This window comes from Leptodactylus fuscus, chromosome 1 (assembly GCF_031893055.1).
Source record: "Leptodactylus fuscus isolate aLepFus1 chromosome 1, aLepFus1.hap2, whole genome shotgun sequence".
Taxonomy (NCBI): Eukaryota; Metazoa; Chordata; class Amphibia; order Anura; family Leptodactylidae; genus Leptodactylus; species Leptodactylus fuscus.
The window spans coordinates 212826843-212844944 of record NC_134265.1 but is presented as its reverse complement, the minus strand read 5'-3'; the positions used below and the strand labels follow the sequence as shown (position 1 = coordinate 212844944).

Below are 18102 nucleotides of genomic sequence, written 5' to 3'. Positions count from 1 at the left end.
GAAATCTTCTCTTCACTGCTGTTCTGTAGATATCCTGGTTTTCTTCAGTATGTAAACAAGTTTTCTTGCAGCACTGAGGGTGTTCCCCAGCACCTCAAACAGCACTGGGGACGCCCCTATTCCAACAAAATCTGCCCTCAAAAAGCCATATAGCACTGTTTCCATTCTGAGCCCCATCATGTATCCATACATCAGTTGCCCCTCATAGGTATTTCCGTGTTCAGGAGAAATTGTGTAACAAACTTTAGGAAACCTTTTCTCCTTAATCCTTGTGCGAAAATGAAAAATCTGGGGCTAAACTTTGCATCATGTGAAACGGCTGTTCGGTAAAAATGCTCATTATACCCTTTGATGAATTCTGTGTGGTGTTTAGTTTCCAAAATGGGTCACTTTTGAAGGGTTTCAATTGCAACTGTACTCTAGGGGCTCTGCAAATGAAACTTAGTACCTGAAAACTATTCCAGCAAAATCTTCCTTTTAAATGCTAAGTGTCGCCTTCCCTTCTATGCAGAAACGTGTGCCCAAACCTCAGTTTAACCCCTTCCCGACATGCGCCGTAATAGTACGGCGCGTGTCGGGTCTGTAACTATGGCGACCGCCCGGGAGCCGGGCGGCCGTCATAGCCGCCGGGTGTCTACTGCTTTAAGCAGTAGACAACCGGCTCTCATGCCTCCGATCGGTCCCCGGACCGATCGGAGGCATTAACCCCTCCGGCGCTGCTGTCAAAGGCGCCGGAGGCGCCATCTTCCCGGCGGCGCATGGGCGCCGCCATTTTGGCAGGGATCGCCGGCTCCTGGAGCAAGCTCCAGGGCCGACCCCCCGTTGCCATGACAGCCGGGAGCCTTGTTAAAGGCTCCCAGCCGGTCTGCAAATTCTCTCTTTTGCAGGCTGGTGTATACAGCCTGCAAAAGAGATGATGATTTTTTGCAATGCATTAGCATTGTAATGCATTGCATTAGTGATCAGACCCCCTGGGGTTCAACACCCCTAGGGGGTCTAATAAATGCAAAAAAAAAATAAAAAAAAAAATATAAAAAAATATAAAAAGTATTAAAAGTTCAAATCACCCCCCTTTCCCTAGAACAAATATAAAAGTAGTTAAAAACTGTGAAACATATACATGTTAGGTATCCCCGCGTCCGCTCTACAAATCTATAAAAATATTTTTCCTGTTCGGTAAACGCCGTAGCAGGAAAAATAGTCAAAAATGCCAAACCGCCGTTTTTTCACTGTTTTAATTCTGATAAAAATTTGAATAAAAAGTGATCAAAGCAATAACATTTCCCGAAAATGGTAGAACTAAAAAGTACACCCGGCCCCGCAAAAAAAGACGCCTTATACATCCCCGTACACCTATGTATAAAAAAGTTACGGCCGTCGGAATATGGCGACTTTTAGAAAAAAAAAATTTTAACACCGTTTTGGAATTTTTTTTAGGGGTCAAAATGTAAATAAAACCATATAAATTTGGTATCCCTGGAACCGTACCGAAACACAGAATACAGGGGACATGTCATTTTGGCTGCACAGTGAACGCCGTAAAACCAAAGCCCGTAAGAAAGTCGCAGAAATGCATTTTTTCTTCAAATCCACCCCATTCTGAATTTTTTTCCTGCTTCCCAGTACATTATATAGAATAATTAATGGTGGCATCATGAAGAAAAAATTGTCCCGCAAAAATTAAGACCTCATATGACTCTGGGAGCGGAGAAATAAAAAAGTTATGGGGTTTAGAAGGAGGGGAGTCAAAAACGAAAAACGAAAATCAAAAAATGCCATCGGCGGGAAGGGGTTAAACCCACACGTGGTGTATTTCTGTGCTTGGGGGGTATTGCATAATAAACTGAGATGCATTTTCTCTTTTATCCCCTTGTGAATGTCTTAATTTTAGGGCAAAATGAATGCATTATTGAAAAAAAAAAATTAAATGTCTAAATTTCACCTCCCGTTTTTTTTTTTGTTTTGTTTTTTTCTTTTATTCCAGTTTTGAATTATTTGAGGAGTTCAGTTTTAAAAATGGGATACTTCCTTGGAGGTTTCTAATATATAGGCCATTATAATCCCCGTCAGAACTGAAGGGATCCCTAAAAAATTAGTTTAGGGGATTTCCTTATAAATCTGGAAAATCGCTGTTAGGGTGAATTCACACTGAGTAAACGCTAGCTTATTCTGAACGTAAAACACGTTCAGAATAAGCGGCGTCTAAAGCAGCTCCATTCATTTCTATGGGAGCGGGGATACGAGCGCTCCCCATAGAAATGAATGGGCTGCTTCTTTCACTCCGTGCAGTCCCATTGAAGTGAATGGGGAGTGCCGGCGTATACGGCAAGCTCTGCTCATGCCGGAGCGTACACGCCGGCATTCCCCATTCACTTCAATGGGACTGCACGGAGTGAAAGAAGCAGCCCATTCATTTCTATGGGGAGCGCTCGTATCCCCGCTCCCATAGAAATGAATGGAGCTGCTTTAGACGCCACTTATTCTGAACGTGTTTTACGTTCAGAATAAGCTAGCGTTTACTCAGTGTGAATGCACCCTTACACTTGTAAGCGCAGTGGCAGACACCGACCCTGTGTGTATCAGCAGGTATTATCAGCTGTCTGTGAGTGATGGCAATTGGTTGATGTACGTAGATATGGGCGGGGTTTATGCCTTAAAAGACCGTACTTTTGGCAGCCCCATACAGCCAAGCATCAGTGCCGTGGCACCAGCAATTTCTTATTTTTGTGGGTAGACTGGATATTAGAAATGCCTCTGATGAGACCATGGACTAATGAAAGATACTACGCCCGTAGTTGAAACGCGTCAGGAAATACAAAATATCAATGAGCTTAGGCTAGTTATCAGCCTTTAGGGTAAACAAATTAATTACGAACTTAGGCTAGTTACCAGCCTTTAGCTCATAGGCAGGCAGGGTTTGGCTATACTAGTGTGGGAGTAGGAGAGCTCGTACAAATATCCAGCTAGTGTTATTATAGGGCTGGTTTTGAGTGCCAATTCCCCTGCTACCCCTGTCCTGCTCTTTATCCTCCCTTTGTGTATTTAATACACTAGTGGTCTATAATAGATGCAGAGAGGAGTGTCATCTGTTGGGACACTGTACTGCTCGGCCACTTAATGTGTTTTGAGTTAATACACATAATATATTTACCCTCTTTTTATTGGTTGCTACCATACATTTTATAATTGCCTTTCTTTCAATGCATATCGATAAAGGTTGTGTTTTTAATACGTCCATTAGTGAGCAGATCACTCACTTCTTTTGGTTACACTTGTAAGCCTTGTAACGTCCAAAATAAATTTAAGGGATTCTACCATTTGAAATGATTTTTTTTTTTTTTGGCGATCAATTCAAAATGTAATTTGTTGGGGGTTTGAAATCCCTTTCAAAACTGAAGTGGTCCCTAAGAAATTAGTTTGGGAAATTTTTTTGTAAATCTGGAAAATCACTGCTACACTTGTAAATCTTATGTCCAGACTACATAAAGGACATTTAAAAGATGATGCCAATGTAAAGCAAAGATATGGTAGACTCGTAATATTTATTAATTTTGATAATTTTTTTTTTATTATTTTCCCCGCATTCCCTATTTCTATAAGATAATCAGCTGGTACTGCCAAAATTGGTAGGTTCAGCTCTTTTGTAGATAAGACACCTTTTAAATTTATATTTAGCTTTATGGTTAGACTTGTTTTTTCATTAACCATTAACTTGTACCTTTAATTTTTTTTCTTTACTTTTTAAAATATTTTTAGAAGAGATGATTCATACTGGCCAGAATCAAAGAGAATGGCGTTAGATGATCGATATCACGATTTTGGAAGACTGGACAGATATCAAGATTTTACAAATAGAGACCGTGGACGGTATATGGATCAATTGCACATTGACAGGTAATTTTCAAGCTAATATTTACCATTTTGTACTCATGTAAACGTTTCAAACTTCAATTAAAAACTGGGCATCAGGGGGCATTAGTTAGGGCATCTAAATGATATTTTAAGAAAAACTTGTCAGCATCTCAGACACTTCTGTTTGGTGCACTGCTAAGTTAAAAAGGCATCGTGTAAGTTAATTGAGATAATGAACAGCACTTCAAGGTGCTATGGATGGAGCCAGTCAGCTGAGTGGCTTGTAGTTTTTTTAATCACTTAAAGTGGTTGTATGGATTGTGCTTTATTTGTTGCATTCAGATTCTGTTCTTTAATTACTGCATATTGAAAGTTATATTTTCTTTCTTCTTTTGATTTGTTCCACACAGACTTTTTTTTGAGAGAGAGATTATATTTTTCAGTGACATAATTGTGGAGTGCCTGTAGCTCATTGATTACATTTCATAATTTAGTCTTGATAGTATACATTGTTACAGATGCAGTTATACCAAATAGGGCTTTTTATGGTGTTTATGCTCTCTCTTTTTATATATATATATATATCTCACCGTATTTTTCGGACTATAAGACGCACTGGACTATAACACGCACCTAGGTTTTAGAGGAGGAAAATAGGGAAAAAAAATTTTGAAGCAAAAACTGGTAAAATATTTTAATATATGGGAGTTGTAGTTTTGCAACAGCTGCAAGGCCACATTGACAGGTGACCCTGCAGCTGTACGGGGATGCATAGAGCGTTTTTTTTTGCGGGGCCAGCTGTACTTTTTAGTTATACCATTTTGGGGGATATCTATTGCTTAGATCACCTTGTATTGAAAAAAAAACCAGGAGGTGATTTAGAACTTTTATTTATTTCATATTTTTAAAGCTTTTTTTTTTTTTTTTTTTTTTTTTTTAACTATTATATTCCCCCCCCCCGGGGGCTTGAACCTGCGGTCACTTGATCGCAAGTCCCATAGACGGCAATACAACTGTATTGCCGTCTATGGGACATTTTGTATATTAGTATTACGGCGGCTGGTCATAGAGACCAGCCGCAATACTAATATATAGCAGTGACAGGCCGGGGAGCCTCATTAGGCTCCCGGCTGTCACCCGGACAGGTCGGCTCCTGCGATATCGCCGCGCAGGAGCCGGCCTGCAACTTTACAGGTACGGGGCCGGTGGGGACCGGCCCCGGGGGAGAAGGGGCCATGGATACTGACCCGGCATCCGCTGTACTAGAGAGGCGGATGCCGGGGAGGGATAGACGCCGGGGCCTGAGACATCGCTACGATCCTCTGCCCTTCATGAAGCCAGCAGCGGGGGGACGGAGGAGCCCCTGCCGCTGCTGGCTTCATGCAGGGCAGAGGAGCGCAGCGATGTCTCAGGCCCCGGCACCTGTAATGGCGTCTATCACTTGCCGGCTTCCGCCTCTCTATTACAGCGGATGCCAGGCGCCACCTTCAGACTATAAGACGCACCCTTCTTTTCCCCAAAAATTTTGGGGAAAAAAAGTGCGTCTTATAGTCCGAAAAATACGGTATATATATATATATATATATATATATATATATATATATATATATATATATATATATATATATATATATATATATATATATATATATATATATATATATATATATATATATATATATAGTGAGAGAGTGAAGGGTGTGGTCTGGGAAAACAGGTATATTCCAGCCGGGCACCTAAAGGGTGTATGGTAAAAACCCACACCAGGTCAAGTGTGGTACCACACTGACAGAGCTGACCTGTTCAGACTGAACATACAAAGCAGGTAATGTACCACCCATTGTTGTTGCCAAGGTGGGAGTATGGAAGCCAGGCTTCTGTACAGACAGGGAAAAGTTTGTTTGTGTTTAGTTTAGGTCTCAGCCGAGAAGGGTTTTGTTTTGTTTATTTGAGCCTTTGCAAAGGCAATTAATGCACTGCAAGTGAATAAAACCTGAACTTGTGTGCAACCCAGTGTCCGTATCCCTGTTTCCTGCACTGATACCGAGCATCTACCTGAGCGGTTAGTACAGACCAAAAGTTTGGACACACCTTCTCATTCAAAGAGTTCTTTCATTGTATCATGTATTTCATGAGTTCTTTGTATTTTCATGACTATGAAAATTGTAGATTCACACTGAAGGCATCAAAACTATGAATTAACACATGTGGAATTATATACTTAACAAAAAAGTGTGAAACAACTGACAATCTGTCTTATATTCTAGGTTCTTCAAAGTAGCCACCTTTTGCTTTGATTCCTGCTTTGCACACTCTTGGCATTCTCTTGATGAGCTTGAAGAGGTAGTCACCGGAAATGCTTTTCAATTCACAGGTGTGCCCTGTCAGGTTTAATAAGTGTGATTTCTTGCATTATAAATGGGGTTGGGACCATCTGTGTTGTGCACACCTCAGGTAGATACACATCTGATAGTCCTACTGAATAGACTGTTAGAATTTGTGTTATGCCAAGAAAAAAGCAGCTTAGTAAGGAAAAACGAGTCGCCATCATTACTTTAAGAAATGAAGGTCAGTCAGTCCGAAAAATTGGGAAAACTTTGAAAGTGTCCCCAAGTGCAGTTGTAAAAACCATCAAGCGCTACAAAGAAACTGGCTCACATGAGGACCGCCCCGGGAAAGGAAGAGGAAGAGTCACCTCTGCTGCAGAGGATAAGTTCATCCGAGTCACCAGCCTCAGAAATCACAGGTTAACAGCAGGTCACATTAGAGACCAGGTCAATGCCACACAGAGTTCTAGCAGCAGACACATCTCTACAACAACTGTTAAGAGAGAGACTTTGTGCAGCAGGTATGTGGTAAAATTGCTGCTAGAAAACCACTGATAAGGACAGGCAACAAGCAGAAGAGACTTGTTTGGGCTAAAGAACACAAGGAATGGACATTAGACCAGTGGGAATATGTGCTTTGATATGATGAGTCTAAATTTGAGATCTTTGGTTCTGTGCAACGCAGAAAAGGTGAACGGGTGGACTCTACATGCCTGGTTCCCACCATGAAGCATGGAGGAGAAGGTGTGATGGTGTGGGGATGCTTTGCTGGTGACACTGTTGGGGTTTTAAAATTCAAAATTGAAGGCATACTGAACCAGCATGGCTACAACAGCATCTTGCAGCGGCATGCTATTCCATCCGGTTTGCGTTTAGTTGGACATCATTTATTTTAAAACAGGACAATGACCCCAAACACACCTCCAGGCTGTGTAAGGGCTATTTGCCCAAGAAGGAGAGTGATGGGGCGCTACGCCAGATGACCTAGCCTCCACAGTCACCAGATCTGAACCCAATCGAGATGGTTTGGTGTGAGCTGGACCGCATAGTGAAGGCAAAAGGGCCAACAAGTGCTAAGCATCTCTGGGAACTCCTTCAAGACTGCTGGAAGACCATTTCAGGTGACTACCTCTTGAAGCTCATCAAGAGAATGCCAAGAGTGTGCAAAGCAATAATCAAAGCAAAAGATGGCTACTTTAAAGAACCTAGAATATAAGACATATTTTCAGTTGTTTCACACTTGTTTTGTTAAGTATATAATTCCACATGTGTTAATTCATAGTTTTAATGCCTTCAGTGTGAATCTACAATTTTCATGGTCATGAAAATACAGAAAACTCTTTGAATAAGAAGGTGTGTCCAAACTTTTGGTCTGTACTGTGTGTGTGTCCAAACTTTCAGACACAGTGATAACTAATGTGTATGTGTGTCAAAGTAGTGTTCTACTTTTATATGTATTCTAGGGAAAGGAGGGATTTAGAACTTTTTTTTATTTTTTTAAAGCCTCTTCTTTTTTTTTTCCACTGTTTTTATGGGAGATTCTATACATTACTATTGCAGCTGGTCATAGACCCCCCCCCACCACCACCCCTGTTTTATTTTTTTTATTTTTTTTTTATTTTTTGCTTGACTCAAGTATAAGCCAGGGGGGGCTTTTTCAGCACAAAAACTGTGCTGAAAAATTTGGCTTACCGTATATACTCGAGTATAAGCCGACCTGAATATAAGCCGAGGCCCCTAATTTTACCACAAAAAACTGGGAAAACTTATTGACTTGAGTATAAGCCTAGGGGGGAAATGCAGTAGCTACTGGAAAATTTCAAAAATTAAAATGGTCGGAGTTTTTGGGTGCAGTAGTTGCTGGGTACTGGGGAAGGGGAGGGGGTGTTTTGGTTGTCTGTCTGCCCTTTCCCTGAGCTTGAAGACTGGGTTTTCCCCCCCCCCACTTGGAATTCAGCCTGGCTGAATATAGGGTACCTGCGGTGCTCCTATTAACCCCTTCCCGACGGAACAGGAGCACTGCAGATACCCTATATTCAGTAGGTCGGACACTTTCAGACACAGGGATACCTAATGTGTATGTGTTTCACAGTCTTTTTGTACTTTTATATGTATTCTAGGGAAAGGAGTGAATTAGAACTTTTATTTACTTTATTTTTTTACTATATTTTTTTAAAGCTTCTTTTTTTCACTATTTTATGGGAGATTCTATGCATTACTATTGCGGCTGGTCATAGACCCCCCCCCCCCCCAAAAAAAAAAAAAAAAAAATATATATATATATATATATATATATATTATATTATATAATTTATTTTTATTTATTTTTTTTCTTTGCTTGACTCTTTGAATTTGGAAAAGTGGAAATATTAGCTTCAAATTCCTGAAACTGAATTTTTCAGCTAACAAAATTTCCTCCGTGTGAACCTCCCCTTAGATATGGCAAGGATGGAACATAGTAATATTTGAAATGTATTATTTTATTGTTTTTCTATTGATGATATCCATGCTGTTTCAGATTTATTTGTACATATGTATATATTAACACTTCATGTTATTCTTGTAGAAGGGATGAGACTCGGGCCAGCTCAGGAGGCAGAGATGTAAGTATTTTAAAGGGGTTTTCAGAGATTTTTTTTTAAAAAATATACAGGTAGACATAAAATATAATTAAATACGGTAACTTTTTCTAATTGAGACCAAGTAAAAATTGCCTACTAGAGATGAGTGAGTACTATTCGAAACTCCAGTTTCGAATAGCACGCACACATAGGAATGAATGGACGTAGCCGGCACGTAGGGGGTTGAGCGGCAGGCCGCCGGCAAAGTCTGTGTGCTGGCCGCTTCCATTCATTCCTATGGGTGCGTGCTATTTAAAACGACCGTTTCGAATAGTATTCGCTCATCTCTATTGCCTACCCTTTTGCAGAAATGTATGACCAACACAATCTTTGTTGCAATCACGTCCTTACTGGTTCTAATCATTTTTCACATGACTTCAAGTGTTAGCCATACCCACCATGAGTGTGATGTCATCATTGATGAAAGCAGCATTTGTCCAAACTTTGACTGCCAGAGCAGCCAGGTAGAGTGGGGTCCTGATCATCAGATAAGTCCACACCTGGTTCACCGCAGTGATTAGAGGCAGTAAGATAGAGAAACACATTTTTAATTTTTTTTTTTTTTTTTTTAACAAACTACCCTCTCCTGTCTCCATCAGGCATTCTTCTGTGAGTGGTCACAGGGCTTTATGGAAACTGATGGGCTGGCATTATGGTAGATGTATAGCAAGAGTAAGGGTAAGTGCGGCTACCTACGACGGAATGCTGATAAAGTACATCAGCATCCCGTTGTGGCATTCTGCTCCTGATTAGGCCCGATTTAATGGGCCTAAGCAGGAGAGTGTCTCAAGCCACGGACGCCGTGGCAAACTTAGCTGTGGAATCCGCATGAAGATAGGGCATCCCGCTTTTTTTCCCTGCTAGCTGAAAAAAATTGTTAGCGAGAGACTCCCATTGAAATGAATGGGAGACGGATTTTGAAGCGGATTCTGTGTCAAAACTCCCCTGCAAAAAACTCTGTTTGAACATAACCTAAAGGAGATGAGCAACATGTGCAAAATGTGTGAATGCTTAACACGTTTTGTTCTTTGTTTGTTTTTTTTGTTTTTTTAAATAAAGCTAAACTGCACTGCACTGGGAAGAGTTGTAGCAAAGCACTAGATTGTGTGAGATGTGTATACATATGCATACATTTGTATAAATATATACTTATATTTGCGCTTGTATGTATATAACATATATATATATATATATATATATATATATATATTACACACACACACGGTGTCCGGAGAGTAAGTACACAAAATGGAAGGATGGACTTTAGCCGGTATATGAAGCGTTTTTTTTTTTTTTTATTAATGAACATGTGACCTGAAATGCTCTGTTGTCTGTTTCCTATCCCTCACTGTGCCATGTGAAAGGAGAAACGAAGAAGAGAAAGCGCTTTAATGGGAAATCCGTTTAATCACTGTTAATTATTTACAAGAATTGCTCGAAGTTCTGGCTGCCTGCCTTGATGCAAGCAGTGCAACACCGGAAGATGGATTGACGCACCCATTCACACACTCCTCAATTCACAAACTCTTCGCAGGTTGGCACAGGCGTTGCATACACAATGGACTTGACATGTCCCAACAAGAAAAAATCAAGTGGGGTCAAATCCGGCGAGCGAGGGGTCCACAGCAACAAGGGTCTACCTGCAGCACCACAACGGTGCATTTCCGATCACATATTCATTAATTAAAAACGCTTCATATACCGGCTAAAGTCCACCCTTTCAATTTGTGTACTTACTTTCTAGACACCCCGTGTGTTTATGAATATATACACATTTATAGATAAGGGAAAACATTTACAGAAATACACATGATCATAGATAGATATGAATATTCTTTATATGTAACTATAATGTGTGTTCGTGTGTAAATATATACACATACATAAGTAAGCATACTGGGTGTAAATGAAAAACTAGTTGGAAGTACAGTGGGCGGTTGCTGGGAGAGGCTGCATGGAAAAGCTCTGATACTCCCACTAGGAACTGGAAACCAGGATGAATGAGCCTGAAAATATCAGGATTGGTCCAAACACACATAAAAGTAGCCATTTATGTTTAGTTGTTCATATGACAAGCATTTCCTGAGTTTTAGTCATATTTTCTTAGTCAGGGAAAAAACGCTTTACGTTAAAAAAACAAAAAAAACATTTCTATATTAAAATAATAACATAAATATACATTCACACATATATGTTTAAACTTCTTAAACATTATATCCAGTTCTGTTCTGATCAGGTGCTCGTAATTCCTTTCAGAATTATCCAGATCGACATGGAAGAGAGACACGTGAAGGGTGGGGAGAATACAATAGACATGTGCACGAAGGAAGAGGGATACCACAACATGGAAGGTATATAATGGGAAGGAGGGATTGTGCTGGTTTGTAACAGAGGTCCTCACGGAGATTTGTATCTAGTAGGATGAATACAGTTTCTCTCAAAGCTACATCTGAGATGGCATGATGAACATTGAAGGCTTTTTTTAAAAAAAAAAAAAAAAAAAATTCATATCTTGCGGTTGCTGTTATATAAGGATCGGTACACATATTATCCAAAGAGCCCCATAACCTTGAAACCTTGGCCTTTTCAGCCACTATATGATGGTATGTCTTTTTTTCCCCTTTTCCCCTTTTTTCACATGGAGGAAATTTTCCTAGCTTGAAATCCAGCTTCAGGAGTTTTTCCTAGCTGAAAAAATAGGAATTTTTTCTCCAGGAATTTAAAGCTGAATTTTTCTTATCTGACATAATGAAGCTTCAGGAATTCAAATTCCACGTGAAAATCCTCATCTGCCATTCACTTTAATGGGAGTTAATCTGCCATTTATTTTTTTTTGTTGATGTTTTTTGATTGAGTGTGATGCTTATTTTTCTGCTATCTGACACTATTTTCTAGAAAAAAAATTAGCTTCCGACTCCCATTGAAATGAAGCGTGGCTGGTTTCAGGCAGAATTTGGATCTGATTTTCAAATGGAATCTGATTCAAATTCAGTGCCAAATTCTTACATGTGAACACACTCTTACAGTATTGCGTACTATAGACAGATACACAGTTGAATACAAAGTCATCTAGTAAATAACCGTAGCTATTCAATGCTATTAAACATAAGTAAATGTCAGGGGATTTCCAGGCATCATTGTGAGTGGACTTCTGCATTCATTCAAAAAAGGTGATTTCAATTCACTTGAGTTGCATCTTGCAGCTGTATTACATATACTGCAATGCTTTGCTTTGTAAATTTCAATTTCGTTATATATTTTTTCACAGCTGCCACCACCACTTTATCACTCTTTGCGTGCCAGTGTTATGACCTGATTCTGTTACCCACCCAGGATACAGTTTTCATTGTCTAATGGAGTTGGCAAGCATGTGCAGCTCACCAAACACACAACCAGGACTAGACTAGCACTAATAAAGTTATGGTACTGAACACATGTCTCTCAGATAAAGGGATCCTATCATACAAACACTTTTTTTTTCTATTAACACCGTCGGAATAGCCTTAAGAAAGGCTATTCTTCTCCTACCTTTCGTTGTCTTCTCCGTGCCGCCGTTCGCCTAAAATCACGTTTTTGTCGGTATGCAAATGAGTTTTCTCGCAGCACTGGGGGTGGGCCCCAGCGCTCAAGCAGCACTGGGGGCGTACCCAATGCTGCGAGAGAACTCACTCCAGTGCCACCTCCATCTTCGTCAGCAACGTCCTCTTCATCCGGCGCAGGTTTCAGACTTCTAGGCCTCGGGCAGAGCAGACCCAGGGCAGACCCACAGGCAACAAGAAAATGGCCGCTTACAATACTGTGTAGTGCTGTGTGGTGATGGAGAGAGTTCTCTCGCAGCATTGGGGACACCTCCAGTGCTGTTTGAGCGCTGGGGCCCGGCCCCAGTGCTGCGAGAGAACTCATTTGCATACCGACACGGGATGCAAAACAGGATTTTAGGCGAACGGCGGTGCGGCGAAGACAACAAAAGGTAGGAGAAGAGTAGCCTTTCTTAAGGCTATTCCGACATGTTACTCAGAAAAAAAAAAGGCATCTGTATGATAGGATCCCTTTAACATATGGAACTCTAACGCTCTATTATTCCCCTGGTGACCTACACATTTCCTAGTGTAAGATGGCCTCATCATTGTTAGTCCCTCATTGTGGCTTTTCTTTAAATCCTGGTCCACAGCATGGCTCCCTCATTCAAAAATTTGCTTCAAAAAGGGGATTCTGGTTAAGAGAGAGATCCATTTATAGAGAGGCCTCTTCCATAGATAGGAGGAGAACCAGGAGGGAATGAAAAAGATACGAAAGGAAGGAAAATTGAACCATCTTAAGCAAGTGTGCCCTCTTGACATAAAACAAGGGCAGATTTCTCCATGGGTAAATGGTATTTTACAGCGTTTCGATATATGTGGTAATATTAGACGGATTAGGATTATCACATCAGCCAAGGAGGACTTCCCGCAAACCACCATACTAGTACAGTGGAAGAATTATGCGCACAGAAACTGTGTGCACACCATGATGTGTGTCAGCTGACACTGTTCTCTAAGACTCCTGGTCGGGGCTGAGCTCTAATCGCGGGTGTTAACCCCCGAGATGCTGTGGGGTTTTATTATATATTTATATATTGAGATCCTGATCATCTCAGGCCCACCCCCTCCCACGTGTGACGTTTTCGGGTGGGGGGGTTTTGGGGGGGGGGATCTTGCTGGTTTTCTTATTTGGCAGCTTGGGGTCTGATCAGTGACCCCGGGTTTGCCCCATCATTGTCCCTCCAAGTACCTGGTTTATACTGCCAGAAATGAAGACTGTTAACCCATGCATCTGCATGGGCTGACAGCCTCCTAAACACTGCAATACACATACCGAAGATAGCTGCTTCAATCCCCAATGGGGACAAAAAAAATGTTTAACTGTTGTAAAAAAAAAATAAATTACTGTATATACTCGAGTATAAGCCGACCCGAATATAAGCCGCGGCCCCTAATTTTACCACAAAAAAACTGGGAAAACTTATTGACTCGAGTATAAGCCTAGGGGGGAAATGCAGTAGCTACTGGAAAATTAAAAAAATTTAAATAGTCGGAGTTTTTGGGTGCAGTAGATGCTGCGGAAGGGGCTGGGGTGTTTTGGTTGTCTGTCTGCCCCTTCCCTGAGCTTGAGGACTGTTCTTTCTTCCCCCGCTTGGAATTCAGCCTGGCTGAATATAGGGTATCTGCAGTGCTCCTATTAACCCCTTCCTGACGGAACAGGAGTACTGCAGATACCCTATATTCAGTAGACCGGGCACTTTCAGACACGGATACCTAATGTGTATGTGTTTCACAGTAGTTTTCTACTTTTGTATGTATTCTAGGGAAAGGAGTGATTTAGAACTTTTATTTTTCTATTTTTTTTTTTGCATTATTTTATGGGAGATTCTATACATTGATATTGTGGCTGGTCATAGACCCCTCACCACCACCCCTAAAGAAAAAAACTTTTCTTTTTTTTTTTTTTCTTTTTTTTTTTTTTTGCTGCCTCGAGTATAAGCCGAGGGGGCTTTTTCAGCTCAAAAACTGGGCTGAAAAATTCGGCTTATACTCGAGTATATACGGTAACAAATGAATTAAGGCCCAAAAATCCCACATTTTCTCATACTGTATAAAATGTTTTGCTATGTAATAAATAAATAAAGAAAAATAAATAAAACTACATATTTGGTATCAACATGTCTATAAAAACCTGAACAATAAAACTAAAACATTATTTAACCCGCACGCTGAACATTAAAAAAAAAAAAAAACTTAGAAAACCACACAAAATATTGATTATTCATCATCTTTCCTCACAAAATGTTCAATAAAAAGTGATCAAAATCGATAATCATTTGGACAAAATTTGGGTCTAATACAACATTTTCTTGGAAAAAAAGTTATATTTTAATTGTCCCATCCCATTTGGTGAAAATGCTGACTATGCTCCATGATAAATTTCATGAGGGATCTAGTTTCCAAAATTAGGTGATTTTTTTTTGGAGGCTTTCAACTGCACTGGTACCTCAGAGGCTTTGCCAATGTGACCTAGGGCTTGAAACAAATTCCAGCAGAATCTGCCCTCTGCAAAGCTCATTGGTTCGCCTTCCCTGCTGTGTCCAATACAGATATTTATATCCATATGTGGGTCAGTTGGGAGAAATTGCTTAACAAATTGCGAGCTGAATCTATCTTTTAACCCCTTAACGCTCTGATCAGTAATAGTACGTAGCTGCAAGTAGTATGTTTGCGCTCAGCTCAGTACTATTACTGACCAGTAATGGCACGGGCACAGAACCTGTGCCCGCGACATTACTCCTGGCATCTGGCTGTGTTACACAGCTGAGAGCCAGGACGAGCTCCCCCGCTAAACCTTCGGTCGGAGCTCCGCTCTGATCGGTGGTTTTAACCCTTTAGATGCTGTGGACAAACATTTCCACGGCATTCAAAGGGTTGCGCTATGTACGGACCCCAGGGGCACCCCCCATGGCGAGATAGGGGGGGGGGGGGGTGCCCTAATGTATTTTATGCAGCCCGGAGTATGGCTAGTGACCCCGGGCTGCCAGGAACCCCGAGTACCTGGTTGATCCTGCCGTGCTGCTGCAAGTGAATCTATGCGTCTGCATAGAATCACTTCCTCTATAGTCTGCAATACAAGTGTATTGCAGGCTATAGTACTGGACCAGGAATCAGAGTATTTGTCCTTTTAGGACAAATTTTAAAAAAAGTGTGAAATACCGTATATACTCGAGTATAAGCCAAATTTTTCAGCACATTTTTCATGCTGAAAAAGCTCTTCTTGGCTTATACACGAATCGGGGTCCACGGAGCACAGAAAACTGGAAGGGGGAGGTCCTTTAGTGCTACTGCTCTGTGATTGGCTTGTCATGAGGTCACATGACTGTGATGTCATCAAAGGTCCTGTAGCCACTGGTATGTAACATCTGCAGATAAGGTTGAGTCTAAATCCTAGTAGCTCCGCCCACACCAGAGTCCGATCACATGGTCATGACGTCATCAGAGGTCATTTAGCATCTACCCTGCAGATGATTGACCAGGATTCATTGTATCTTATGGAAGATGTCTGTTGTATGGAGGAGAGGAAGCTACAGTAAAGTGACACACACAGGGACCTTCCTTTAGTTACTCTACCTATTAATGTCAGGCATTTGGGGTTATTAATTTAGTTTCAGTAACTCCATGTGCCTCACATTAATAACAGTTAACCCCATCATGTCCCTCATAGTAACCCCTGTGTTCCCCATATAAGGGTTACTAATATGTGAGACACATGAGGGTACTAATGAACGACCTTAATTATGAAGATACCTAATTATTACCTCCATATGTCCCACATATCAGTAACTCTTATGTGAGGCACACAGGGGGTTAATGTGAGGGACATGATGGGGTTAACTGCTATTACTATGATCCCCATGGAGTTACTAAGCTGTAATGCACATGACCAAACTTTTTATCTGCAACGGTGGATCCCCCCCCCCCCCCCTCGGCTTATACTCGAGTCAATAAGTTTTCCCAGTTTTTTGTGGTAAAATTAGGGGTCTCGGCAGTGGCGTAACTAAGAATGGTGGGACCCCGTGGCGAACTTTTGACATGGCCCCCCGGCCGATGCTGAAGACCTTGACCGACCCCCTCCTCCGCATTCCTGCGCGCTCTATTATGCCCCTTGGTGGCCCCTGCACATAGTATTATGTCCCATAGTGGCCCCTGCACACAGTATTATGCCCCACTGTGGACACCCATAAATAATTATTATACTCTGGGGTCTTTTCAGACCCCAGAGTATAATAATCGGAGACCCGGGGAAATAAAAACATGAAAAACTACTGTTTCTTACCTGTCCCCCGGGTCCTATGCTGTCGGCGTCCGCTGTGTGCCTTCTTCAATGACGTCACATGACCCGGGACGCAGGCCAGGGTCATAGGACGTCAGAGACGTCAGACAACTAGGCCTGAGCTGAGGCCTGCCCGGATCATGGAGAGGTGTTTATGTTCCTTACCTCTCCTGGGCCTCCGATCATTATACTCAGGGGTCCGGCATGTTTCAAACCCATTCATTTGAATGGGTTTGAAAAGTGTCCAGCCGTGAGCGCCGGTGAGCATTTTATACTTTCTGCGGCGAAACCGTTTTTTTTTAAACCAGACACAGAGTGGAACATGCAGTACTCTGTGTCCGGTTTAAAAAAGCCGGTTTCGACCGCGGAGAGCTCAAAACGCTTACCGGCGCTCACGGCCGGACTCGACATAACAGGTTTCCTGAGAACGGAGTCCAGACGCTGGTGTGAACCCAGTGTCAGAAGATGGCGATGCAAAAATCATTGATTTATGTCCCCAAATGGATTTTTGTTCTGCAAAATTACTAATGCACAAAAAAAAACTATTAATGAGGTATCTCTGTAATCGTAACAACCCTCAGAATAAAGATAACAGAATTGATGTTTGTTTTTTATCCACCAAAAAAGAGTTAAAAAAAAGAAATGCAGTTTGGGCGCGCAGCAGGGCACAGATATGAAGGAGCAGTATTTATTTTTGGAGCGTAGGTTGTTTTGCTTTTTTGGATGCCATGTCAGGCTTGCAGAGACTATATAATTGCCCGTACAAAATGGGGACACTTCTTGAGGAATTTTTTTGAAATTTTAAAAATTTTGAAATATACCAGTAGCTGCTGCATTTCCCCCACCCCCTCAGCTTATACTCGAGTCAATAAGTTTTCCCAGTTTTTTGTGGTAAAATTAGGGGCCTCGGCTTATATTCGGGTCGGCTTATACTCGAGTATATACGGTAACATGTTACTTATACTGTACGCTGCACAGCAAAAAAAAAATTACAAGGTAAAAAGCAATGCAGAATTGCTGGGGGTTTTTAATCCACCAAGAAAGAGTTAATAAAATTTATTCTATAAGTTATAGGCACCCAAAAATGATGTCATTACAAAATACATCTTGTCCCGCAAAAAACAAGCCATTATATGGCCTCATCACCAGAAAATTAAGAAATATATAACATCTAGCAATATGAAGACAAAAACTACAAAAATCACCAAATCATTAGAACACAACTGACTGCGACAGGAAGGGAATATATAAGCTGTATGAGCTTACAAGAGAAAATAAACCAGAAGTGACCCAGCATGACCCCCCTCCCGATCATAGGAGCTACTGGGGACATAGTAGGGAATTTGGTGTTTGCAATGTACTCCGCACAGTTTACATATTCACTCTTCACCATCTGCTGTGCAGTCATGTCTGGGATACTAATGCTCACTACACCCCCTGATAAA

The 18102-nt window shown here is 41.3% G+C and overlaps 1 protein-coding gene across 2 annotated transcripts in view; it reads left to right on the top strand.

Annotated features, from left to right (window-relative positions):
• LOC142214220 (scaffold attachment factor B2-like) overlaps window positions 1-18102 on the top strand; it is a 201967-nt gene that overhangs the window by 170946 nt on the left and 12919 nt on the right. For both annotated transcript variants that reach the window (XM_075283092.1, XM_075283083.1), the window contains exons 14-16: window positions 3757-3894; window positions 8746-8782; window positions 11057-11151. In XM_075283092.1, coding sequence (XP_075139193.1) covers window positions 3757-3894; window positions 8746-8782; window positions 11057-11151 — 270 coding nt within the window. The remainder of the gene's footprint in view (window positions 1-3756; window positions 3895-8745; window positions 8783-11056; window positions 11152-18102) is intronic.